At 35.6% G+C, this 27,583-nt stretch overlaps 1 protein-coding gene across 6 annotated transcripts in view; it reads right to left on the bottom strand.

The window, feature by feature from the left end:
- The window catches only part of PDE5A (phosphodiesterase 5A), a 133,065-nt gene that overhangs the window by 20,214 nt on the left and 85,268 nt on the right, over positions 1–27,583 (bottom strand). For 5 of the 6 annotated variants that reach the window (XM_090139212.1, XM_031596897.2, XM_090139209.1 and 2 more), the window contains exons 3-12: positions 27,008–27,097; positions 18,743–18,814; positions 17,631–17,720; positions 16,375–16,512; positions 15,582–15,649; positions 13,575–13,683; positions 10,335–10,419; positions 6,615–6,790; positions 5,135–5,194; positions 759–905 (exon numbers count right to left, since the gene is read on the bottom strand). In XM_090139212.1, the coding sequence (XP_089995338.1) occupies positions 759–905; positions 5,135–5,194; positions 6,615–6,790; positions 10,335–10,419; positions 13,575–13,683; positions 15,582–15,649; positions 16,375–16,512; positions 17,631–17,720; positions 18,743–18,814; positions 27,008–27,097 (1,035 nt within the window). The remainder of the gene's footprint in view (positions 1–758; positions 906–5,134; positions 5,195–6,614; positions 6,791–10,334; positions 10,420–13,574; positions 13,684–15,581; positions 15,650–16,374; positions 16,513–17,630; positions 17,721–18,742; positions 18,815–27,007; positions 27,098–27,583) is intronic. The other variant, XM_031596898.2, reaches the window with a different exon arrangement.

Raw genomic sequence — 27,583 nt, 5'->3', positions numbered from 1 at the left:
GATTTTTAGAGTTCCTACTGAAAGGTGACAGAAATGAAAATCCATTATCATTCATCCACATAAACAATTCTGCACAAGAACAGCAGTATTTTCTGTTTTTCTACTCTTAAATAAGGAGAAAAGTGCTAGTTTCTTTAGTTCTAGAATGGAAAAACAGTGCTGTAGCTTCAAAGCTGTTAATGCTCTCTTATGTCTATTGAGATGTGTACTTGTATTTATTGTCATAGTGCTATTTTGTTCTTGCAAATCTATGAGCTATGATATAATTACTCCATGGGCCTTAAATGCCACTCCCGTGCAAGTAAAGAACAATATTTGCCTTTTTTGCTACTGTAGAACGTAACTGACTTCTCATAGCTTCTGGTAATATTAGCCTGGATATGTTTTTTTTGGTGTGTGTTAGTACTACCTATTCTTTTGTTTATTATCTCTAATTTATGCATCTGAGTACTTATGCATGTAGTCTTGCTGTTTTTGAAATACTGCTATACTTTTTAAAACTCACTAGAATTTTAACCACATTTCCAGTTCTCCAGGTTTTCTAAATGCATTTTCTAGTCCATCCACCAAGTTGTTAATTATTCAGTTGAATCAAACTAGAAAGAAACCCCATTACTTTAAATACCTTCATAATTTGCTATCTACTTTTAAATACAGATTTTCAAATGCATTTGCTGTAGGTTCCTTTCACTGTTCTTCTGATTTTCCAGTAATTAATTTGTTTCTTTATGTGAAGCAGCATCTGACAACATTCATACCTCATGTTTCATTTGAAAATTCTGCACCAAGTTGAGGTCTGTGAACATTCGAATTGTACACAGTGTTGTTTCAAAATCTGATAGCTCAAAATCACTGAAGTTGAAGTCAGTCAGGTTGAGAGATTGTGCAGATGGTACTACAGCAGCCTAGAGAAGAATAAGAGGACAAAATTGAACTAGAAAAGAGAAAGCATAACATAAATGCTTTTTCAGCAGACAAGTAGTGAGATCCTACATTTTACCTTAATGTTATTTTTAAATCTGATTATTACTTCCCATTTATCTTTCCTTAGCTCTTCCACTTTAACACTGCCTCATTCGTTTCTTTGATTTAATGCTTTTCCACAGATCAAAAGAATAAGAAAGTATTGCATGATCAGAAAATCTTACCTAAGTCACCCAAGAGAAACTATAACAAAGAGGATGTATGAAATTGAGAGATTGTGAAAATGAGACAGTGGTGGAATCCACATTCAACTATTGTGGAAGTTAGAACATGTCCACAAGCAGAACTTTCTCAGGGCTAAAAGTCTGAAAAATTAGGGTTCACCTCTCATCGGATCATCTTTAAAATCTTTGAACAATGCTTTTAATGTATCTTGAGTACAATCATACAACTTTGATTTGAAATTTGAAATTATAAAGTAGATGCAAAAACTCAGTACATTTTAAAATCTGTAACTTTTATTATATCTTTCATCATATCTCTATATATAACAGCTGTATTTTTTCCAGTTATAAAATGTAGAGTATAAGTATTGAATGCCCATCAAAGTATGGATGTTAAAGTTGTCAACTAAATAAGTGATAAGTCTTACACTATACTATACATTAAAAATCACTTTCCCAGTATGAGGTTCCCATTTTTCTGGACAATTGCAGAACAAGCTCAAAATTAATATCCTGTTCTCCATAACTTGTTATGGAAGAAAAGGTAGTTTTTAGGAAGGTCTTTTTCACGTGGGTGCTTGTACTCTAAATTCCTTTTGCTGTTTAGACAATACAAAATGGCTGATTCTATTCCTTTTCCAGGTTCCTGAGAAGAAAAGGTGGATAGTACAGGGTTGTTACTGATATCATTTGTGGCTTTGGGAAGATTTCACGAGTGTTTTTTTTGTTTGATTTTGTTTAATCTTCTGCAGATAACTATATATATCATCATGGATAAGCATGCTTAGGAAAGCTTTTCTATCTAGAATATAATTAGGAGAGTTTCTCATTGGTAAGCGGGAAGAATTACAACAGTCTTAAAATCATAGAATATCCTGAATTGGAAAGGATTCTCAAGGATCATTGAGTCCAACTCCCGGGACCATGCAGGACTACCCAATAATCAAACCATGTTTCTAAGAGCATTATCCAAATGTTCCTTGAACTCCAGGAAGGTTGGGGCCATGACCACTGCCTTGGGGGCCTGTTCCAGTGTCCAGTCATCTTCTGGTGAAGAATCTTTTCCAATGTGACTCTCCCCTTATGCAGCTCCATGCTGTTTCTTTGGGTCCTGTTACTGTCACAAGACAGCAGAGATCAGCACCTGTCCTCTGCTCCCTGTGAGGAGCTGCAGCAACCACGAGTCCTGACCTCAGCCTCCTCTGCTCTGGGCTGAACAAACCAAGGGACCTCAGCTGCTTCTTATATGTCTTGTCCTCTAAACTCTTTCCCATCTTCATTGCCCTTCTTTGGATGCTCTCTAATAGCTTCATGTCCTTATATTGTTGCTCTCAAAACTGCACCCAGTGCTCAAGATGAGGCTGCACAAGCACAGGGCAGAACAGGACAATCCCTTCCCTCAACCAGCCTAGAAGTGTTGAGCATGATGCATCCCAGGGTACAGCTGGCCCTTTTGGCTGCCAGAGTACACTGCTGATTCACATTCAACTTGCCGTCAACTAGAATCCCCATATCCGTTTCTGCAAGTCTGCTCTTCAGCCACATATTCATCAGCCTGTACTCAGGTGACTCATCCCAGGTGCAGAATCTGACACTTGCTCTTTTGAAATTTCATGTGGCTGAAATTTCAAGCCCTCCAATTTGTCAAGATCTCTCTGCAAGGCCTCCCTGCCCTCAAAGGAGTCAGTTGCTTCTCCTAATTTAGTGTTGTCCAGAAATTTACTTAATATACCTTCAAGTCCTGTGTCTGAGTCACCGATGAAAACACTGAAGAGAACTAGCCTTAAAATGGCTCCCCGTGGAAGCCCACTAGTGATGCCAGCTGCCAGCCTAATGTAACTTCATTTACTGTAACCGTTTGAAGTCCAATCCATCAGCTAATTATTCACTCATCATGTTACATTTTTTCTTCTACCTGTATGCTGGACACTTTGTCCAGAACATACTGTGATAAACAGTATGGAATGTTTTGCTGAAACCAAAGTTACATCAGCTGGCTTTTCTTGGTCAACTAAGTGAGTAACCTTGTTATAAAAGGAGATAAAGTTTGTTAAACAGAACTTTCCCCTTGTGAACCTGCGTTGGCTATGACTAGTGACTGTGTTGTCTCTCAGGTGTTTTTCAATGACTTCCAGAATAATCTTCTCCATAATTTTGCCAGGAACTGAAGTGATACTGACAGATCTCTAATAACCAGGGTCATTTTTGTCACTCTTCTTGAAAACTGGGACAATGTTTGCCAGCTTTGAGTTGACTATGACCTCTCTGGATTCCCAGGACTATTGAAAAATAATTGAGAGAGGTCTTGTGATGACAGCAGCCAACTCTAAGTACCCTGGGATGAATTCCATTGAGCCCAATAGATTTACATATGCATCCAGCTAGAGCAACAAATCCCACACAAATTCAAGGTTGGATGGAAAGTCCATTACAGGAAATAGTCTCTAATATGTTGAACACAATTTGACTGTTTTTCCAATTTAGAAAGATTACAGTTTTCTTTTTTTCTCAAAATAGAGGTTCACTGGAAATAAAGGTCTGTTCTGTGAAATAGCAAGACTACAGAGATCTGTGTTGGCTACTGATGGAAAAAGGAAAATAATTTATTGAACAAAACCCTCTCCATGACCAAGCATGCTCCAAAGAAGATAGAAAGACGGGTCCATTCTTTGGTAATGAGGCCAAACACCACAAATTGACACGTTTACTCTAAATAGTGTTTGCTGATTGGTTTGCATTGGGATCCATGTGCTGGCCTGAAGTCTTAAGATATCATTATTTTTAGTGCATACTTTCTTTTTTCAGCTAATTATCTGAAATAATTTTATTACTTTCTCAAATTAGTGCTGCTAGACAGTAAGATAGAGAAATCTAAATCTATTGCATTCATCTATGCAGGCTGTTGAAGACAGCATGTGCTGTGTGCTCTGGTACTGCCTTAAGAAGTGGTGGTTTAAAAGGGCAAAAATTGTGGTAGGAGTCGTACGGGCAGTTGAGCAGTAGAGATGAATGCTGTTTCAGTGCTGCATTTTGTGTGGTTCTGTTTTGTCTACCAGTATAGTTGCAACCACAGGGACTGCAACACAAGCCCTTAAAAGAAACCACTGCAGATGTGTAGCATACTATTCTTGCCAGTGCCTTTTTACCAGAAAGCAACAGTGTGGTAGAACTGAGGTTCAAAATGTGTGTGACACCATATAATCATTCCAAAATTATCCAATGTGGTATATGATCCTTAGTTGTGCCTTGTTCTGTGGCACCCTGCTTTGTCCAGTCCAGTCCCTTACTATGTGGTCCCCTTGTAGTCCCCTTTGTTTATCTTCCTCTTCATCCCTCCACCACTTTCATTGTCTTCCTTGCAGTAGAGGGGATGCAATTTGCCCAGAACACTGTGTTCCAACAGAAAGAACAGCAGAGACTAAGCACAACATGTGCTTTGAACTATACTTGAAATCATGGCTATAGTGACTCCTAAGGCAGTGGTTTGTAAACACATGATTAAACATGAGTACAACGGGACACCACACAGAAAAGTAAACATAAGAATAATTAAATGCTGAATTTCTGTCATAGGCCATAAACCTGCATCCATGCTTGGGAAGCTTGAAATATACCAAAGATATAAAATATACAAAATTCAGACTTAACTGCTAGAAGAAGAGTTCACAAGGTTTCGGGTTTTTTTTCCTGCTTCTGAAATACTTAATCATTAAAAGTTGATAGTATTATTGCATCAACTGCTGCTGTCAGTTAAATTCATATGAATGGCCGTCATTATGTCAGTAACTATTTATTTTTCTGTTTTGTTTGTTTGTTTGTTTCTGTAACTGCAGCCCTCTGTACATTGTAATGTTAGGTTTATTGTAATTTTTATTTCTGAAAAGTGTGTACTTCTGCATATGTAGGGATCACATCTGTGTAAAGGACCTCCCTTCACTGTTATATCAGTGGAATATTTCAAAAGTAATAGGAAAAAATTCAATTACCGCTGTTACCTGCAGCTCCCTTGTTTCCTCCTCAGCAGCAGAAGCATGGTATGAGAGAACCTAAAGAGAAAAGGAGCCCTTAGTACAAACAAAAGAGCAATGTGATAAAACAGAGGTTTCAGAAAACAGAATTTTCATTGCATTACACTGCTCTTGCATGACATTGCTCTCGCTGATGAAATGTAGTGTCTCTGCAGGGCCTGCACTGCTTTTAAGTTCTGAAAGCATGTAGGAAGAGATCTGCAACAGCACAGAATCTTCTTGATATAATTAGGCCAAGAAAACGTAAATAGTTTCTATAAATGAGCAAAGAACTCTGATTTTCTCTTTGGAAAGTTTTCATGCCCCACTTTTAAAGACAAATAATTCATGAAAGAGCTATAATTATGTGCCTGACATTGTTGCCATAATAATCCTTTCAGAAGTTTATTCAGACATAAAAGAAAATTTTGCCTTAACTGAAATTTGGCAGAAAAGCCTGAAAGAAAACGTTTGTTTTAAATTAACAAAATAAGCTCATATTTTTCAATTGTGAGAACTCAGAACATGAAAATGTTTCAGATTGTTTTAGCAACTAAAGATAAATTATTTTATAAAGAAGTCAATTTAGGTATTAACTTATAATCTTTTTCTATTATGGAACTTGGAGGTAAGGACTTCATATACTGTGAAGTGTTATGGCAGGAGAAAGAATTGCTAATTTGCCACGTAACCAAACAGCTTCTTTTTAAAGTACTTAAATAATTTTGACAATAATTTTACTACCTTTTTACCCAACATGATTTTATACAGGTTTATTTGAGAGAGGTGATTTTTTTCTTCTTTTTTTTAGAGGCTACAGGATACATAATCCACATTTCAGAATCCTCCAAATACTCTATTTACATAAAGAATGTTAGGAGATCCAAAGTCTACAAATTTTTCACATTCAGCTTCAAGTTATCACCTCTGAGTAATTCAGCTTCTCTAACTAAAGCCCTCTTTAGCTATTAAACTTAACAGTAACCAATTCAATGGCTAAGACTTGATATGGTTTGATGGAGTTTGAGGAAATTGCTGAAAACCTACAATAATGCTGTTGTTGCTCCACAAACCAGTTTGTCTAAAGGACTGAGCCAAAATCATCACAGAAAACCTCAGACAAGAAAAGGAAGCTCCTAATCCCCTAAACCATTTCCTCTTCCTACGCAACAGAACAAACTAACTATGTTGCCAATGGGTAGCCTTGTGTAAAGGAAAAGATGTGTTCAGTTCACTGCTAAATCTCATGAGTCAAGTTAAAATACAATACCAAATAAAATAGTCTGCTGGGAGACATGGAAATAAGCAGAAAAATTCCCGTGCAACTCATCAGGCCAAATGCTGTTCTCATGAAGGAGAATAATTTCTGTTCATGTGAGTAGTTGCATTTATGTGTAGAAACAGACAAGATTCGGAGAATATGAATATCTGTTTTGTGCCAATTAAATTTTGAACTCACCTCTAATGTCACCATCTGTTTGGCCATTGCTCTTTCTACAGCTTCATACATCTGTGTATTCTGAATCCCCAAGCCACAAAAGATGACAAATGCTTCCAGAAACTGCTCATCATTTCTGTTGAAAGCCTTGATCTTGCCTGAGTTTTCTTCCATCTTATTCACAAGCTGGCAAACCCCTAAGTCAGGATAGAGAAATGTGAAGAAGTAAAAGATTGAATTGTCAAAACATCACCTATAGAATGGAACATCAAGAGAACTACTAAGTCTATTACCGTTTACCCTACAGTACAAACCACCAATATACATAAAAGTTACACACAGGAATGCTATAGAGTTGTTTTTTGGTTTTTTTTTTCTTTTTCTTTCTTAAAGCTTATTAGATGGGTGTCCTTGTATTAAAGCATAAATCTTAAAGCATATATTACTTAGTAGACCTAAAAAACACTAGAATTTGCAAAGCTAAAATGTAGGTGAAATTCTAGGATAGTTTTCATCCTATTATTATTAATAGAATTCTAGATTGATATAATCCCTAAAGACAATTTGTCCTTTGGAGGCTAATTAAATTTTTGTAAGCATGCCAAAAGAACATTTATGAAAGTCAGAACACTGGTACACAGAGTTTTTGCTTCCTTATTTCAGTCAGTACTGGAAATTTTTTAAAATAAATGAACTTAACAGATAATAACCAAGTTGAGGCTCAAAGTTCGCATATATATTCGCTGACTGTATGAAGATGTGATTGAATTACAGCCTGCTTCAAAGATTACTGAAGTCATCAAAAAGCATCTTATAGAAATCAGATTGTTAGCTTCAAAATGATTGGTAGTTGCATCTGTTCATTTTCCATTTATTACTGCTGACTAGTGCCAGACTCCTCTGTGCACTTGACATTGAGGGGTCTGAGAGGTAACTTTTACGAAGCCTGCGGATTAAATTTTCAGCACCATATTAAGCAGATGGGAATTCACTTATATACCTCAATTTAGCTTATCTAGTGCATGGCAGTTTTTGCTAAGAAAGTAGAATATGAATTAAAGCAGCTGCTTTGTAAGCATACATTGTCCAAAACAGCAGTGAGCGTATTATTGTCTTAAGGATGTCCATACGTTTCCTTGCTCTCAAGAGTGTAAGTACTAGCAGTTTTAAGGATAAAAGCTAACATTCTCCTACTCAGTTGTAAATAGGTGTCCCAGTGAAAAACTTAGTTGCAAACTAAAAAATCTAAAAAAAATAGTAATTGCAAAAGTCTTATTTTGATGTAAAATGTAATTGCTTACCAGTCTGTATGCTTCACATATTTTATAGAGAACATTAAATATGTACTTTACCAACAAAAGGGAAGGTAACTATTTAGTGTGATGTTTCTAAAACACTATAACCAACTTTCAGGCTGTCTTGCTCTAGCAAAGCTACTTGTAATTTAAATAGGCTATGTGAACAGAATCTGAATGCCTTACACTTTGCCACCATAAGGCCAGAGAAGATGGATTTGCTTTCTGCTTGTAGATAGGGATGAAATTATAATTAATACTATTTTACAGCAGTCCTAATATTGAACATTGTCAGCAGCTCCTCTAAGGTCTTATCAATGCTACTGGTTTTTTGTTTGTTTGTTTGTTTTTTATATATATGGAGGTATTTCTAGGATTGTAATACTCTAAATTTACAGACTAAGAAACCTCACTAAGGTTTTTAATTGAAAGAAATATACAGTCTGTGAGGGAGCAAGTTTGTATCTGCCCTTTTACAGTAGACAGAAAAAAGGAGAAAAAGAATGTTATGCACACATTTAAACTATGTTTTTAGAAGAACAGTGGCCTTGCATGTAGAAGTTTTAATGTCTAATGGCAATATATGAACACTGACCTATTTTCAAATCATGTTCTCTTCAGGGAACTGTTATTTTAGTATCAGATTCCTCTAAAGAGATAAGAATATTACAGCTGTAATTGTGAACCATTGGGCAGGCATTGTGGTATCTGAATATTGCAAACAGGATTCTGACTTAATGGATTGGTAGATCCTTAATTGGTAGTAAAAATATATAATTTTAGAGAATAAGGATTGACCAAAAACAAGATTATCTTTCCCTGGGAAAAAGAAGTAAACTTATAAAACTCAGGGAAAATCTCATGGAACTTACTTTCAGATCTCTCTTTAGTACTGTTTATAATTTTATAATTATTTCCATAGCAACGGTGATGTAACAAACACAACCAAGTAAGCCATAAAAGCAAATGAATTCTTAGAAGACAAAGAATTTGGATAAACATTAATGCCTTAAAAAAAAACTGGGAAAACGACAACTACAACTACAGCAAGTACATTCTTTGGTATATTTCAGAAAATTCACCAGAGCATTCAGGGGTCCATACATTAGAATTAAAGGAACTCAAAATTCTTTTACTGGGACATAGAAAACCAAAGAAAGATTCAATAAAGTTTTCACCACATACCTGAAAAGTGTGCAAGTCAGGAGAATAAAAAGTTCACCTCTCTTCCAGTAAGATTTGCTTGCTTTTGCTGTGGAGAGCTTTTCCCACCCTCACCCCACACCTGTACATTCCATACCCCAAGTTCTGGTAATGGGTGTACTAATCTTAAAAAAAGAGAGACTTAAAATAATCTTATATCATATATATTATGAAAAAGAAACTTTTGGGTATTGCCCCCAAGAAAACTTTTTGACCTCATCCTATTAAAGATCTGAGCTTATCTGTGCTGTCCTTAAAGGACTTTGATCATTTCCCATTGTTCAGGCTTGAAAAACCCACCTAAAGAGGTACCCTGACTGTAACTAAGCTTGAACTTCTGCAGGCAAAAAAAAATCTCCAGATGACATCAGATGCAACTGTTTTATCAGCAGTTAACAGCATAGTAAAATATCTCTAATAAAAGCTCAATAGTCCAATTTTTATCTTGGTCTTCTAGAGTCTGATAGAATATATACAACAAAGTAATAAAAGAACTCACTGAAGAAGCTGATAAAAAAATTTCAGGGAACTCAATTCAGAAAAGACAAGGCTTCTGTTTCTGTTTAAGGAAATAAGATCTGTCTTCATGGAAAAGGGATCTCATATTTAATATAGACATTCATTACGTAGTTTTGTCATAACTCTCAACAACAATTACTTGAAAATGATTAAAAATGCACTCTTGGAAGATTTTCTTCCCAAATTCTGTAATCTTGAGGAAGTTGCATTCATGGTTCTGTCTGGAAGTCAGTGTATTTTACATTTCTGTTTTGTGGAGCTTATTGTTACCAGCATAGCACACTGACATGCATTCCAGTTCCCATGGTACAGGGAGGTCCTGGTAATTTCCAAAAGTATCATTATAACCTTGTCTAAGGTGAATCTGAAATTCACTGAAAGACTTAACACACATTAAGCATATGCCCTGAAGTGCTGTTAGGATTAGATCCTCCAAACGATTCAGATGTTTATCCATCTAGCCCTGAATACTCAGGGCTACCTGAGTATTTTGAATCTATAAAAATGGTGAAGTATCAGAAGATTGTTGTAGACACTTGGTTAGTATCTTGCTTACTTGTAAGGTAAGCAATTTACAGGCATGTTTGCAATGGACTTGTTGGCTGGAAACATTAAGAATTTTGCCCTTCATTTGTTGCTGAAATTGTACTGTGGAACACATAGATATTTCCATGAAATATACAAAAATATTTTTTGTAAAAGTATTTTTTGTAAAGATACCTACCTATCACCTTATTCTTTTTCCCATTTTTTATTGGTGTACACAGCAAACTCTTTATATGTTGACTTACACTTTCTGCATTGTCAGTCTGTTAAACAAACAAAATAAAACAAACAGTTAAAATTTTTAAGGACAGTGTTTAAGTACCTGAAGTGAAAATGCAGAGCTAGAGTTTGCATTATTGGCTTACACATGTTCCTTCAGACAGCAACCATGTCTTTGAAGAGTTTGCACATCTTTGGCTGGATGGTGTAATAAACAGTACATCTGTTACAAGCTTTGGTGAAAAATAATATAAGTAATGATGATAATCACCATTCAAACCTTCCAGAGACTTGCAACATCATGCTAAAAATGTGTTAATTTTATAATAGGTTCTTTCACTTCACTTTCATGACAACAACAATTTTGCACCAAGACAAAGTTTTTCACTCAGTGCAGCTGAAAAGAGATCTCTGGGCTTTAGGACACCTTTGTACTCTCATCAGTTAAAGAGCTGTGAAATTATCTGATCTCTTCCATTTCTAACATCTCCCCTGTACTTGCAGTAGGGCCATACAGGTTATGAAAGAAGAGTTCATGCCATAAGCTAATTGTGTATTTTGTGACACTAAACTTTCTGTAAACCCTTTTGGTTTGTTTGAGATGACTTAATTAACCCACCAATGCAATGAAAGGTGCCTTGGTGAAGACCAAATTATGATCCGAAGAATGCCCAGTTTTCCAAGTAGGTCAACATCCTGCAGTCTTCCAAAGACCTTTTATCATTGCTAGGTTGGGTATATTTTGCTGTCAGTTTGTTTCATGCTCCAAGACAAGGACACTGAATTTATTTGTGAAGTAAAAATGTGGATGGGTAGAACAAAATGACAAGGCATCTTTTTCAAATTTCTCGTGCGAAAGTGACCTAGTTTTGTTCTGTAGCTCTTCTTAGTTCTAGAATAATGCGGCAGTTGCCGAGAAGTAAATTAGGGTCAATCTCTAATTGTATGTGGCACAAAAGATGTGCACACATCAATATTTCAGATCAAAGGGCTTGGTGAATTGTTTGTTTGTTTTTACTACTTTTGCTTTGCTATTTTGTGCTCTGCAAGAGATTGAAAGCTTTCTTTGCAAGCGAATGCACAAAAGCTATATTGCCTGTAACTGGAATAGAAAGTATGAGTATCTGAAGAAAATATTAAGGATTATGTCATGATGGATACTTTACATGACTATGGGAATTTAATATTTGGTAGCTCATTATCAGAAGGATAGATGGAATAACTCAAGACTATGATTTACTGGTTTCTGTACTTTGGTCTAAAAAGATGTACATGTGTAATCAGCTGTAAAAGGGTAAGAGCCAGCATCTCTCCCTAGACCTCTCCAGCAGAGGCAATTGAGAAACATTAAATCAAGTTGGCATGAAAATTGGTTTAAGGCTACCCTAATAAGAACCTGCTGTTTTACGGTAAAGTTCAAATGCACTGAAACTCAAACTTGTATGGAGTGAGATAAGAACAGAATTCACAGTGCTTAAAAAAAATATTTGACCCAGTATTAATGAAAAAGAAGGAGTCTAAACAAGAACAGGCATAAATGGCTTCCAGGAGTGTTGGAGATATTTGAACTTTATCTCCACTACTCTAGCTTTGTTGGTTCATGGGAAAACAAAGATGCATGGCTGCTGGTTTACTTACTGTCCTAGTATGTACTGGACCCAAGGCAGGCAATATTAGGGCTCTCCTGTGAAGGAACCTATACTGGTTTTCTGCCTCATGTCACTACGTTGGCTGCCAATTCATTTAGAAAGCACAAAGTCCTTTTTGTAAAGTGAGTAAGTGAACTGTTGAACATTCTCCAAAGAAAGAGGCAAGTCAGCATTTTTAGTTTACTAGGTACACCTGGGATTTTCCTCATGCCATGGTTTGTCAGCTTTAAAAAGATTTTGCCTACAGTCCAGCCTTCAGATTTCTCTTATGTTGCGGTAGAGATGCAGCCACTGTTGCTGTGTAAAAAAACATTATTTTCTTTATGTTTCTTTCACATGCATAATGTGTAAATCATCTAGATTCCAGGGAAAATGTGTAAGAATTTAACTCCTCTGACAAAGAGAAAGTTTTGTTTCAGACAGTATTCGGTATTCTTTTATGTATTTTAAAATGTCTTCAAAATAGTTGCTTATGTCTTTAATGATCTCATGTAGTATATCCATGCAATTCTTTTTTTTCTTCCACTCCTGCAGTAAGATAACTTTGGATCCTGTGCTATGGCGAGCACTCAATTTTTTTTTTTGCTTTGTCCTTCATAAAAGCCTACTCCAGAACATCAGTGAAACCTTGCACAGAGAATAAGGGAAGCAACATAGCTCCCCACCATGATGCTGCTCCTCCTACCCACATACTGGTACAAACATAGTCAGCGTTGTACTTTCTGAACTCTTGGTTGTGTGATTCAGAACAAAGTAAAAACCTGCTCAACACCATAAAAACTTCTCCCTCTTACTCTTTCCCTGAGCCTCCCCAGCTTACAGGCCTATCGTAAGAAGAATTTCTTTCAAGAGGAAAACACAGAATTACAATTTTGCATTGTATGGACAACAACTTCCAGTGCACCCATGACTGTAATCTGAGTCTTGCCAAGTGGCTTCCCTACTGGCACTGGCAGTATAAGTTCCGTAGTACATCATGGCATGAGCATGTGTCTGATGAAGCGTAAAGCAAAAACTTCCAGAAAAAAAAAGTGCAGTTATTGCTTATCCAAAACAGCAAAGAACTTGCATGCATATCATTAATCTTTGCCAAGATAAGTAGGGAAGGGAGAGAATAAAAGGGAAGGAACTTCTTAGAGTGTCCTGACAATCACAATAAGCTACAGAGGATTAATATGAAAACCTCCAACTGTTCTTCACTTAAATGCTTTCCAAGGAATGTATTGCAAGCTCTCCACATCATTCACAAATGAATGCTAAGCTTTTAAAATAACGGCTGTAGAGATACCCTGCCCACTTTGTGAGTACTGTATTATTTCTGCACTGATGATGAATTTTATAAAGCAAAGGTTGTAAGTCTCTTTGTGTTTGCAGCATTGTGTGACCATTAAATTAGAAAAAAAGAAAACAACAAAAAACAAAATAATCAAACAAACAAACAAACAAAACAACAACGAAAAAAAACTAAGGGAAAAGCAAGAAAGATTTGAAAGGTAAACAGAAAAGAAAAATTCATTTCTGAATTACAAATCTAAGGTTATTTTACTTACTGTCCAGGGAAATCTTCTGTCTTTACAGACATCTGGGATGTTGAGAGGCTCCATTGTATTCTTGACATACTGAGCATACATATAATTGATTTTGTTTGTATCATAGTCCCTGAAAGATGCAATATTATTTTTATATGCTTAGTGTGACATCAAATCATTTCATTATGCAAAGCAAGTAATTGTAAATATCCTTCATATACAGGGCCAAGAAAGATATAAGCAACAGCATTATAGTGGAACTGAATTCAAATCCTGTACACTAATCCATCTGTCATTGCAAAATGACTGGGAGAATTAATTTATACACTGCATCATTTCTTCAGTATTCCAAAATTTTATCACCAAACATCAAACTTAAGAAATAATACAGGACATGCAGGTGAAGGACAAAGAATAAGCAACTGGGTTTACATTGAAATAAACAACTCTGAAAACAAACTATTTGCAAATCTGACACACCTGAAAAATCAGTACTGTATGAGACATGGATATTCTTTAGACTGAGTGCAGTTGGTAATATCTGTGATGTTTCTATGTCAAAGTTTATTTCAAATTTGTTCTAAAAGAGCAATAAGCATGGGGATTCTGCTATTGGAATAGAGATGTATTTTTCCAAATTGGGTCATAAAATACCTTCACAAGATCAATCATCTCCTGCTTTTGTAGACATTAAGTTTTTAATTAGAGGAGTTCAATCAGAACACATTGCCAGCATTAGAGGAGGGCGTATGTCCTAGTAATGCACATATTATCATCAAGCTCCTACAGTTTACTCTGACATTTGACTTGACTTTAGTTATCCTTCTGGTGCAAGTGCACTTGCAAAAGATGTTCATGGTGCTAAAGAGAGAAAATTATTCTTTCATTATTTCACCAACTTGGTTATATAAGGCAGTACCCCACAGTTCTGAACACTTGTCTGATTTGGGCTTGATTCAGGGTCCTTGATTATGTAATAAGCCTGAAATTATATCTTCCCATCTAATCCATGTAGTTAGATTTCTTCTATTGCCTGATAATGTGACCTTAAAACAAAGCACCAGTTCTAACTCCAGTGGCGGACTCATAGTCCATGAGATGTAACTGTGCTGTTTCATGAGCAAAATTCAGATACGCAGCTAAGGTTCTAGCTGTCCCTCCTTATCAATTATGAGAAAAAAATGATTGACAGTCCATGCAAGCAGTAAATTAAGTTCTGAGTACATCAACTAGTAACCATAAAAAAGATAATAAAGAGGAAGGTGAATTCTATCTCTTTATGTAACAGTTATCCAGTGATCTTATGACTATTTTGTACCTATGTACTTTATCACTGTACATTGTCTAACATCTCAATACAGTTTGAGAGGTATTTGCTTTTGCTACACACTTTGGAGTTCATTTTCAAATGCATGTAATTCGTATCAGAAATGTTCACTAAAAAAAGATCAAAGGTATGGAAATTTTAATTTTCTCTCTGGACGTGGCATCTGTAGTACTGTATTTTTGATAGGACTGTGTCTCATTCTTCTGACACTATTGGTATCAACTGCCTGTGATGACAGATTATGGAGGCAGTTAATTTTCAAAACTTAATATAGAGAGGTTCAGATTAAATTTTGCCAACTATGTAATCTGAATATTTGAATTCATTTATTTTTACATCTTTCTCTTCCTCCCAGTTTAAATTCCTAGTCATATCTTGAAGGTGACTGGAAGTTAGAACTTTATGACTTTTCTTTTTCTGTCAGTCATATTCCTTGAGTTGTAGCCTACCCTTGAGTTCTAAAAATGAACTTTAGACTTGAAAAAGTGAAGAGGCCAGGCCTTGTTCGCCTAGACTTCTTGATGTGACTATTTGTCTAAGTATGTTTCAGGATAGATCTGCTCCACAATAGATAGCAGAAATATGTGGTAGCCGGTGGGATGAAATAGTACACAGGTTCTTTATTATGAAAAATAATATTAAAAACATAATTTCTTCAACATTTTCTGGTGGTTAACAAAAGCTTAATTTCATTGTTTTACCTCTTCTGATTTTCTGCTGAATCTTCTAATTCCTCAGCTTCCATATGAAACACACTAGAAAATGAATCCTGAAAAAACAAGAGGATATTATAATTTATAGATGTGGATATAATAACTTAGAGTAGTAGTATTCATGTGAAAAGCATGTTGCTATTATCAACATCTCTTCTGTAATAAATGTAGATATAAAATTGTTCAACTTCATTTCATATCAAGCAGCAACAATATAGAATCCTATGACAAAAATATATAATTTTTAATATCACTGAAGTATCTTGAATTTCTACTGATCACTCTGAGAAGAAATGCCAGTATATAAGCTGTACAGCCTGTCTCTGGAAGTTCCAGATTTGAACATTCATCCAAGTGAACGCACCAAGAATGCATAATATCTACTTCGCTTGTGGAGATGAAGACATCAATGCCTTCTAAGCATTTCAACAAATCTGTATTGCTTTTCACATAGGTTTGTTTTGTTTTTGTTTTTCTTTTTCCTGCAATTGAGAATCCTAATTGCAGGGAGAAATTAGATTCTCTCTGCACTAAAGATTCAAACTACAGACTAAATAGTAAGTGCTGGAGTTTGGTTGACTTGCAGAGAGAGTGTGACTATGTGAATACATGCATTATGTAAATTCTTCTTCTGTGCTGTTGTATTCAGGAGTGACTCTCTTAAATATAGTGAGAGATTATTACAAAATAAAATCCTTCTCCTTTTCTGCAGCCTATGGGTTGTTCATACATCCTCTAGGGAATAAGCTCTTCTGCCTTTAAATAAAAAAATCCTACTCACAGTGCAATCTTCGTCCACTATGAAGATGGTACACCTCTGCACTTGCATGAAGGATATTATAGTGGCAGCTATCTTCTTCAGAATTACTTCCAAAGACTGCTGTTCTTCAAAAATAAGGCTGGCAAGATCAAGAAGCACCTGTAAAACAGGTCTTTGTGAAAATTTGACTAGCTGTGATGAAAGCAATAATTACATTTACTACTCAGTATGATTATTCCCCTATTCCCTGGACCAACGAAGTCAACACGTACATCTGTGACAAAGATTAAGCTTTGGCTCTCATACAGACCGCAAAGCAGCAGTAATTAAAAGCCAGTTTGACATGTTTGATGAAAGAAATTGATAGCATACTTAGCTGTCTGATGTTTTCAGTTGGAAAGACAGAGTAGATTTGGGCATTAACAGTTGATCAAATGAAATTTGAGAAGTCCAGACCACAAACTCTAATTTGCCCTTAGGAAACCTAATCATTTCCTATGGCTCATGTGTGCATTATAAGAATTTCAACAGTGATATTTAAATTACTTAAGACTTTCAAACACAATTATTTGTGGTAATTCAAACAAATCCTAATGAGCTCATTTGGTAAAAACATCATTTAGACACAGGCTGTCATATTTCAAAGCTGTTGCTGAAGGACTTCTGCTCAGATGTCAGCAAATTATATTCCCTTTATCTCCACAGGAAGCATGGAACCAATTTGAAAAGATTATCCAAATGTGTACCAATTTACAAACACTGATATTCACTTGGAAACTCAGACCTACTAGAAAGTTATTAAAAGACCTGCTGCCTAATTTTTTCTCCAAAACCTTTTCATACCATATTGGATAGACATACTCCACCCATAGAGACCATGGCATTAATAAACCATCAATTATATAGATGGCTACAGAGTAAAAAAAAATTCTATTTCCTGTCTGATCACTATGGAAAATATTGTTAGTGACTATTTAGAGTTGTAGGAGTCTAAAAGAGCAATTTGTATAACCTCTACAATTTTGTATGGATAATTTTACCTGAAATTTCTGGAGTATGGAAGCATCTGAAGCATCTGGTTGTGTAATATACACAGTGAGCAACAGGATAACTTCAGGCAACATTTAGTATATTGACATAGTATTATGCATAGTATTCAATTAGAGAAATTAAAAATTGCCAAGAAACATCTGCCACATGAGAAGAAAACAGCAGAATGCACTGATTTCTAGCTAACTATAATTTTTGTATTTTGGGGACAAACCTGTTGATCATACCTGATTACGCCTGTTTTCAAGCAAAGATGTTTCATACAATTGAGCGTTGTGAAGAACAATTCCACAAAATGCCAAATATGCAGCAAAATCCTATAAACAAATAAACATAAGCTTCTGATGAAGATAGAGTCTCTCAGCTTCTTAGCTTTATTCAAAGATCAACTGTTACATTTTTTCACTTTGAAGTATTAATTGATATTTAAAGATATTTCTGGCAAAAAACCTGAATAGGTTTTTTTCAGTCACTCATACTTTTTTTCCTCAAGAATCTCTTCTCCCTTTTTTGAAAGAATAGTCTTTCAAGTTTATCCTGGTGAAAGTAGGATTGGAATAAGAATCAAGTCATTTTGCAGTAATACAGATTTTACCTAGAAAAACATAGTACAGACAATCAGCATCTGTTATTATGGGGAAATGGAATATTCTGCTAACATAGCAAAACCACAAGGTTTTTTTTTCAGTTTCTGAATGTGATTAATTGTGATATCTTGCAGATACTCTGTATGCATTTTGTTTTTAATGGGGAAATTTTCAAAAGGAAAGAGTAAATTCTGATTTTTTTATTGACTATTATTGAATCATCTTCTTCAACTTTTTTTGCTATGCAAATTTAAAGTGAGTTCCAGAAATGTCTGGAAAGCAACTACTGTGTGAGAACTGGGAGTCAAGTTGCCATCTCTTCTTCTGATTATCTCATATATTTATAATTTTCTCTTTAAAAATTTAAATTTAAAAATTTAAAAAATAATCACTAGACAAATTTTAATATTCAAAATACATATTGTTGGGAATGCCAGGAAAGTTAATATCAGTTCATAAAAGATTATGTCTATTATAAGCTATGAAACGGTTCTACAGTGTATTTCAGTAGAGTAAACCTGTGTTTCAGAGACATATGAGAGGTATCTTTCTGATCGAGAAATTAAACTACATCCCAGCTACTTTTCTCATGGCTTGACAAGCAAAAAACTCTGCAATATAACAAAGAATTTTCTTGTTAGAGGTGTTTCATTTTTCATAACTTTAAAATGTCTGATCAGTGTGAAAAGTAGTAACATATTCAACCCCAGCTCTCTTATGAAAACAGAGACATAAATGTCCAGCTTCTATACCTTTTCATCTTGTTCCGTGAAAGTCCCACCAGTTCCAGATTTCTTATTAATTGCTTGAGCCACACCAACAACCTAGTGTATTAAAAATGAAAGAATTAGATCATTTTTGAGAAGTCTGTCATTCCACTGTGGTATTCCTAGACATACATGAAAATAAATGATAATTACATGTATTCCTTTGGTTGACCTTTGCATTTAAACCTGTTTATTTCTAATTTATTTGTATTACAAATTTCTGAGCATGAACCTGACTTATCAGAAAGAAAAACAGTGGCAAAAAGTCCTGGATGCTCTTATGAAGAACGGTTGGTTTGATCCAAGACTTATTCTATAAAGTGAAGCAATCATCTCACACAAGGGCAGCAGTGGTTTATACTTCTGAAATTGTCATCTACTTTTGTGTGTAAAACCTACCCTTCCTGCTAGCTCTGATGAAGTTTCCAAAACCTTCCCCTTCTTACTGTAGGCTTCTTACAAAATCTCTCTACTGTGATCTTTTTGCTTTCTATTTATTTCTGAAACTGTTCAGATAGAATTTGAAAAACAGTATACACAGGTTGGGTACCTGCCAGAATCAAGTTTGTTACTGTAAGTATTTACTTAAAGATAAGTTTTGAAAAAAATTGCTTTGAGATTGAAGTAATACAAGACCATTTCAAGTTGTTAATGACAGTAGTTTTTTCATCTTACTTTTTTAGAATAAACGATACCAGGAGAAAAGTATGTTGTGTGTCTTTAAGAAGCTGTATTTATGTGTTACTCATGAAATTTATAACTGCTAAACTGAAGGAGGTCATGCAGTTATATTTTTGTAATGGAAAAGACAACAGTTTACTGTCTCTCACACCAGCATTCCCAAAATACTGATGCTACAAGTAAGGTCATTGTTCTGCAGCATGAGTCACTGCCAACCGTGGGCTCAAAAATGTCTGTCTGAAATAAAGCTCAGCTGTCATGTCCATTCCATACAATGCAAGCCCTCCCACAGTCAACTTCTCATTCACTTCAGTGACGATTTGTTATCTAGAGAACATTCTCACTGTAATAACAATACACTTGCCATATTTATTTCTACAGCAAGCTCTGAATTGTAAGCAAATCCTTTAATAAATCTATATGCTTTTACATTTACTTGCATGTGGAAAGACTAACGCTTAGGCCTTTTCTCCTACTGCTATCTTTTCTGGGTTTCTCATTTTTTTCTTTTTCTTTTTCCAGCTTTGGTCCAGCATGAAGGAAGACAATTTTAATGAGTTAAGAGGCTCTTAAAGGTGAGTAATTTCATCTTGTGTAAACATCTCCCCCACAATGAAAGGAAAGCTGGACATGCTTAAAACTAAAAGGAAACAGTAACAGCACCGTATTAGTACCAGAAAAAGACTATTTAGCCTCCCTTCATTAGCCTGCAGTTTTCTCACAAATTAAAAAAAGCTTGTGTTCCAATGGAAACGGTCATTTTTTGTCTTTGTTAAGTCCTTCCAATAAAAGCTTTTAATAGAAGGGGGAAAGAATACTGAGGAGAGAAAACATATTAAAATTCATAATTGTCTTGATAATAACAATTTCATGCAAAAGACAAACTGTATAAAGTGCTTTTTTTTTGTAAAAAATATTGACAAAAAGAATACATTTTTCAGTAACATTCTAAGCTTTTAAGGAGAACCTTGTTTTATGAGCATCTTTTGCATATAAAATTGCACATTATAAAATTAAACTGACTCAAATTCTGGCCTGAATTGTATTTATACCAGTACCAATTTAAGTGAATTTCACTTCAGGTTAGGTATTAAGAAAAATTTCTTCTTAGAAAAAGTGGTGAGGCATTGGAACAAGCTGCCCAGGGAGGTGGTGGAATCATGGTCCCTGGAGGTGTTCGAGAAATGTGTAGGTGTTGCACTGAGTGACGTGATATAGTGGTATGGTGGTGATGGGTTGATAGCTGGACTACATGATCCTAGTGGTCTTTCCAACCTTAATGATACTATGATTGTACTAGTTACCAGTTGGAGTCTTGGCTACAAAGGGTAATTAGGAGAAGATGTAAAAAACTCAGGGAGATTTGTTCCTTTTACTGAAATGATTACGTAATTAGGACAGAAGTGATAGCATTTTAGGCTGTGTCAAACATAGGCCTGCATTTTAAAGAATAATAAGCATAGTATGAAACCCAAATCTTCATTTTTCAAACTTCCTATAAATAAATCTGAAACGACATAGATCTGATCCCTCCAGATGGGAGTTATGTTCACACTGGCAGAAAATTTGAATAAAAGGTTGACATTAACTACTATGAGCTAAGCTGTATACAGAAATGTTATTCAGATAAAAGTGTGATATATTTGTGGCAATAAAAAAGACATATCTGTATATAAGAGATAAAGATGGTTCTCTGGAAAGCCTGTAAAAAAAGTGACAGCCCACTTGAACATTCACTGATGTATGTACTGTTCCAGTCTAACAAAAATATGTTTTTTTTAAATTACCTAGCCACTGTTTCATCTTTCTTCCTTAACGAGCAAGCACTAAATGAACCTTCTTAAAAGCTGTAGCACTAAATCAAAGATAGTTACTTTTTGTCACTGTCTTGCTATGCCTATAGAATTATCCTGTGTATCTGTTGTTCAACCAAGGAAAAACTAGTAGAAAACAGAGGCTTAAACAGCTGTGAAAGGGGATGACTACTAGAAAATTATAAGGAAGTGCTATGGAAAGAAGAAAGCCAAGAATGAGGGAGAGTAAACATTAAAGTAATCACTATTTGCTTGTACTTAGATATCTGTAATCTTGTGTCCTAATACTTAAAGTAACTAGTGATCTGGTGAGTGCTAAAAACTCTTATTCATGAGCTTTTAGGTAGAGTGTTACACATACCAGTCATGCAGCTCCTAGCAAGACCCTCTATCCTCTAATACAGGTTTGCTGTATTTGAAGCGCAAAAGGGGTGGGCAGAAAATAATAAGCTGTACACAAAGGAGCTTACTCCTTTGTCCAGCCTTCTTTCAATAGATCAATAAATCAATAGAAAAAAAAAAATCCTCTTGGATCAGATACCAAATACTTTGTAATTTACTATTCAGATGCCGTAAGGCAAGCATATATCATGAACACAAAAGCAATTTTGATGATGGAATAGTTCTCTTATTGTCAGTCTCAAAAAAGGACATAAAAAACAAACACCTAACGGTTACTGGGTTGATAGCCATACCTGCTTTTCCAGATCAGAACACAGCTCTCCTAATTGTATTCCTGCTGGCAACACAAGCAATCTTCCAGTGCTGCTGCTTGTTCTGTAACCTTTCTTCTTTAACTGTAACGCTTATGCCATTCAATAAGATGTGATCCACATTACAAGGAGAGATTTCTTTTAATTATCAGAGGGCATTACTTTTACTAACTACTCTCTTCCAGTAGTTGTCTCCTGCCTCTAGAAGTAGCAGGCTTCCTGGAATGTTTCTTATCCAATGATAACTAACGACTTCAGTCCTGGTAACTGTGATCTGAATATTATCTGAATGTGCTGCAGTTTTCTGTACATTAAGACTGCAGGCCTAATTCTGTGAAAGCTTTTCCAGCTCTACAGGGATTCAGTGCCCCTTTTAGTTTGTTCTTACTTCAGCTGATTTTAAAAAGACTGTTTGGCATCCTCAGAATAAAAAATATATGTATTTTTTTTCCTGGCACCTGAAAAAAAATGTGCAAAGCCAAAAAACGGTAACGGGAAGAGGAAAACTCAATTTTTATCTCTTTGTAAAGATGGGACATATTAACATGAGAGGATAAATTAAGTGGTTTTAAGCTTTGTTTGCTCTCCTGCTCTTGTAGAACATTGATCAGGTTTACAAAATTATCCTGTAGGACAGACTTGTGTTTACAGGGTTTCATTTTTAATCAAAAAATTTTCACATCCTCTATCATTCTTGCCAGCAGTAGCCTGCATGATTCCTAGCAGTCTAGCTGCTATAAAATATCCCATCTTGGATGAAAATCCATCCAAGAACCAAATGACTGTTCTCCATAATCCTGCATGAGGCTGCTGCTAGAAACCAGAGTTAGTTTGTTTCAAGACAAGTTGTCTATTTCTACACTGCACTAGATTAACATGGTTACATTTTATAAAGTTCATCAGGATACTTAAAAAGGCTGGTGTAAACAGAATATCCCCCTGATGTATTTGGAAAAGCTTCACGGTAAAAGGAGATAGAGAAAATTAAGACAACAACAACAACTAAACAATTGAACTGTGTATTGCCAGAAAAAAACAGTTGCCTTGCCAATTAGTAGGAAGTTCAGTCTCACATACTTGAGGCCTAGAGCCTGAATGACAAGTCTCTCTCAATACAACTAAAAGTCCCCACATGAGAAAATACTACAGATTTTAATAGAAATTAAATCAAAATAGGATATTATGGAAATTTCTTTGCACAACTGAAAGAAAAAAAAATGTAGAAATAGCAGAAACTGAAGTCATTTCTGTATACATTTTACTCCAGTTGTGATGACTCTCCCAGTCAGGAACCATCCATTCTACAGATATTCCAAACCAGAGAGCGGTACTGACCCTTGTATCAGTTCTGGATAACTCTACAAATTGGTTTAACCTAATGACTCCCATTCAAGGCCTTTCTACCTCATCCACATTCCTCATTCAGGTTGGATATTAAGGAGAATTTCTTCTCAAAAAGACTGGTAATGCATTGGAACAGGCTGCCCAGGGAAGTAAGTGGTGGAGTCAATGTCCCTGCAAGTGTTTAAGGTAAAGGTGGATGTAGCACTTAGGGACAATGTTTAGTGGGCAACATTGGTGATACGTGGACAGTTGGATTGGATGATCTTAGAGGTCTTTTCCAACCTTAATAATTCTATGGTTCTATGATTCTTCAGAGGTAAAAAATAGCAAATGATATAGTCTTGTCTGCCCCAAAGCATCATGTGGCAATACTTTTGGCATATCATGAGATGGACAGAATTTCCATTTATTTGTTAGACAGTCACTCCACAGTACTGATTTACAGGTTTCAGTACTTTGATCAAAGCCCCTGAATTTGAAACAAAGCTTGATCATTTTGTATCATTTGTTTTATGAGCAAATGAGAACTCCTTACAAAGCTAGCACTATACAAGCATCTGTGATCTGATCACAGGATGTAATGTAATGTTTCTGTGGCATTTCTGTCAGCAAGAGTAGATTGAGCAGGGGAATGAAAAACGTTAAACGTTCTACTATCAAGTGAATGTATTTCCATTCTTCAGTGCATCTGTGCAGACAGACTTATACATTACTACTTTTCTCTTGGCAAGATTAATACTAGTGCTGGGTCCTTTTTATGAGCTCTACTGTGAATCAAACTGTTTTCTTCTTTTCATCTATGGAATTTCTTATTAGTAGTTATTTTTAAGTAAGACGTTGGTTTCTCACATGCCTCATGGAAATAAAAGAAAATGTGAAAAACATCTACTGGAAAAATCTCCATACTTCAGCAGGCCCAGAGGATTTAATAATCAACATGAGATTTTTTTCCTGAATTAATGACTCTTTTGTTTTAAAAAAGAATACCAATACTAAACAAACAAACAAAAAAAGACACATTTGCTTCTCATTCTGAGTGTTTATTTTTGGAAGTCTTCCAGAATTATCTTCTGACTGCGATTGCTGACGTGGGCTAAGGAAGCATTCACTAGCTTCAGTATTTCTAGAGGGGCCTTGGGAATTTATTTACTTACTTAGTTAGTTTTTACAGGGAGGAGACAGTATTCTTTTTTTTTTCTTTTTTTCCCTCAAAAAGCAGATGGCAAGCTAAAGACTGTTTCACTGACTCCGACATCTGTCCAGAAGCATATCAGCAAACTGTTACAGTGAGAGGGACAAAAACCTTCTGGTAGAGACTTTAAAATCAGAAGGGAAAGAAAAAGTGTTATCCTTTCCTAGCAGAAATCTTCCAGCTTGGCTCCTTCAAATTATTGCATGTAAGAGTGAGTGTAACTCTCTCCACAAAATTCATGTTGGCTGAAGCTTTCAAAATAAATACATATCTGCTTCATTTCCATTTGCTGATGCACTTAGGAGTAGAAACCTAACAGAAGATACGGCCAATTGCAGGTTTATTCAGCCTGTAAGTCATGGCATATTTCACCAACAAACACAAGTCCTGTTCTGTCCTCCATTCACCATGAGGACCCAATAAGAAGTTGGCACTTTCATGTTCTCTGACTTGCAAGGCCTTGTAATTCATTTCTGATTGCAATTACAGGAGAACACAGACTTTTTTCCATTTGAGAACAAGGAAAATGGGATGGCATAGATGAAATTTAAAACCTTACATCAGTTTGACATGGAGCACTGCTCTCTGTATGCCCTTCGTACAACATCTGATTTGCTTGTCAGCTGGCTTAGGGCCAGCAGTGGCTGCTCTAGGCTGGAACAGGGGAGGCTTTTAAGTGGGCATGAGAGCAGGAGAGCAAGACTAGTCCGTGAGGCACTATCAACTCAAGCCAGTTTCAATCTCTCTCCTTGAAAGTATTGGAATAATATTTTAAACCAAAGTTTATGGTAGATAAAGAAAGGAAATTCTGGCTGATTGTCTGGGTTAGTTAGAGTAAGGTTCAACAAATCAGCTAAATCAAGAGCTTAATCAGTTTATTTAATAATGTGTCAGTCAGCATGACGTACTTCGTAGGAGGATTTGAAAAAATGGAAGAGCAAGGAAAAAGGTAGTTTAGTATCTTCAAAATAATCTTTGCAGAATTTGTTCTTGGAGTTTGAGGACTTTGAACTAATATCTGAAAAACAAAGGAAATATGGGAGAGAAAATCTCCATCTTAAATCCCTCGTGCACTCTGTCAAGAGTCTTCCACTATGGTGGCTGAAGGCTATTACATTCAGGATCAAATACCAAACAAAACAAAAAACAAACAAAAAAGAAATACAAATTACCTCCCCAGGTAAGAAAATGGATCTTGTCTTTTTTTCAATTCCAGTTTTATGATTTCTTTGTCTTTACTGAATTCATTCTTGAATATCTCAGCATAAGAAGACATTATAAGAATTTCATAATAAGAATTCTCCCTACTGCAATAGCATCATATTCAAAGGGAGAACTTCTGTGATAGTTAGCATTGATGGGAAATGCATTCAAGAGATCAACAAGCAGATACATTTTATTTTAGAGTGATTTTACTTTAAGTTAGATGAACATTGTGTTTAACCCAGTAGGCAGCTAAGCACCATGCAGACATTTGCTCACTCCCCCCACAGCAGAGAGAATTGGAGAAAAACGAAAACACATGGGTTGAGATAACAACAGTTTAATAGGACAGAAAAGGAAGGGAAACTAATAATAACAATAAAAGAATATACAAAAACAGTGATGCACAATGTAATTGCTCCACCCGCTGATCAATGTCCAGCCAGTCCCTGAGCAGCAGCAACTCCTGCTGGCCATCTATCCCAAGTTTAACTGCCCAGCATGATGCCGTATGGTATCAGGCATCCTTCTGACTGGTTTGGGTCAGCTGCCCTGGTTCTGTTCCCTACCAGCTCCTTGTGCCCCAAAACCTTTTCTGGCAGCGCTGTGCAAGAAGCTGAAAAGACCTTGACTTAGTGTAAGCACTGCTCAGCCACAACTAAAATATCAGTGTATTATCAACATTACTGTCATCCTAAATCCAAAACATAGACCCGTACCAGCTACTAGGAAGAAAATTAACTCTATCCCCCCCAAACCAGGACAATAACTTAACAGAGATTTCTCTGAATTATATAAACACCACATATTTTCAATGCCTGGTCTTAAGCACTTAATGTGGTTCTAAATTTATTGTTAATGACCAGAGTTAACAGAATCTAAAAAATGTTTTAGACAGTGATAAAAACAATTAAACAATTAGTGTCCTGTGATGAACATAATCTAGATACAATCCAAGTTGAAGCACACTAACTCTTAACTGCAATCTGAGAGTGTGCTGATAAAGACCAATAAATATGCAGAGAATTTGAATGCTGACAGATTCTACATACAGGAACAATGAATGGCACATCTGGAATTATATATATATATATTCTACTTCTGCCTCTTGACAATTCCATTTGTTTTATGTTACTGAGCTAGATAAGAAAAAATTGAAGTCCAGGCTATCATAAGCACAAAGTCTTTTTTAGAAAGAGATAGTTTTAAGCTGTAAGATAATGATTGGCAGTTAAGAAAAGTTTAAAGAATTGGCATAGCAAGAAACTGTGTTACAGAAAGTGATCCTAATTCTGCAACTTACCTCTTCCCTATGATTCTTTATTGGCATACATAGAATACTCTGAGTCTTATACCCTGTGATCTGGTCAACTTCTGCATTGAATCTCGGATCCTGATACAAGAGAAAAATATAATTATTTGAATACATTCCTTTTTAAAAGGTTGAAAAAGTCTGATATCTGAATTAACTTTTATATAGGTTAGCAAAGGTTCCATTACTACTTAATAATCAAAGTTGTTACTAACTGTGTGTTCAAAGGAAAAAAAAAGTGTATCATGAGTGCCAGTGGATAAATACAGTTGCCAGACAGAGCAAAAAAAAACTGCCAGAAGAAGCCTTTCTTCAGTCTAGACCATCATTATAATTAATTTATGCATGTATCTCCAATACAGCTTTTATCATCAAGAGGAAATTACAGAAAATATTCAGAAAGACATGTGGCCACAGAAAAACAAAGTTTCATGAAGATTGTTAGTCATTTTGCCTTACTCTGTTGCATTTTTTTTTTTTTCAGCTGAATGTTGTTATAAAGCCTTGATTTTTTTAAACCTATCTACTTCTAAAGGCTGCTGTCTTTTCTCTAGCAATTTATTTCAA

This window comes from Phasianus colchicus, chromosome 4 (genome assembly GCF_987193195.1).
Source record: "Phasianus colchicus chromosome 4, bPhaCol1.hap1.1, whole genome shotgun sequence".
Taxonomy (NCBI): domain Eukaryota; kingdom Metazoa; phylum Chordata; class Aves; order Galliformes; family Phasianidae; genus Phasianus; species Phasianus colchicus.
This window is presented reverse-complemented; position numbering and strand designations above follow the sequence as displayed.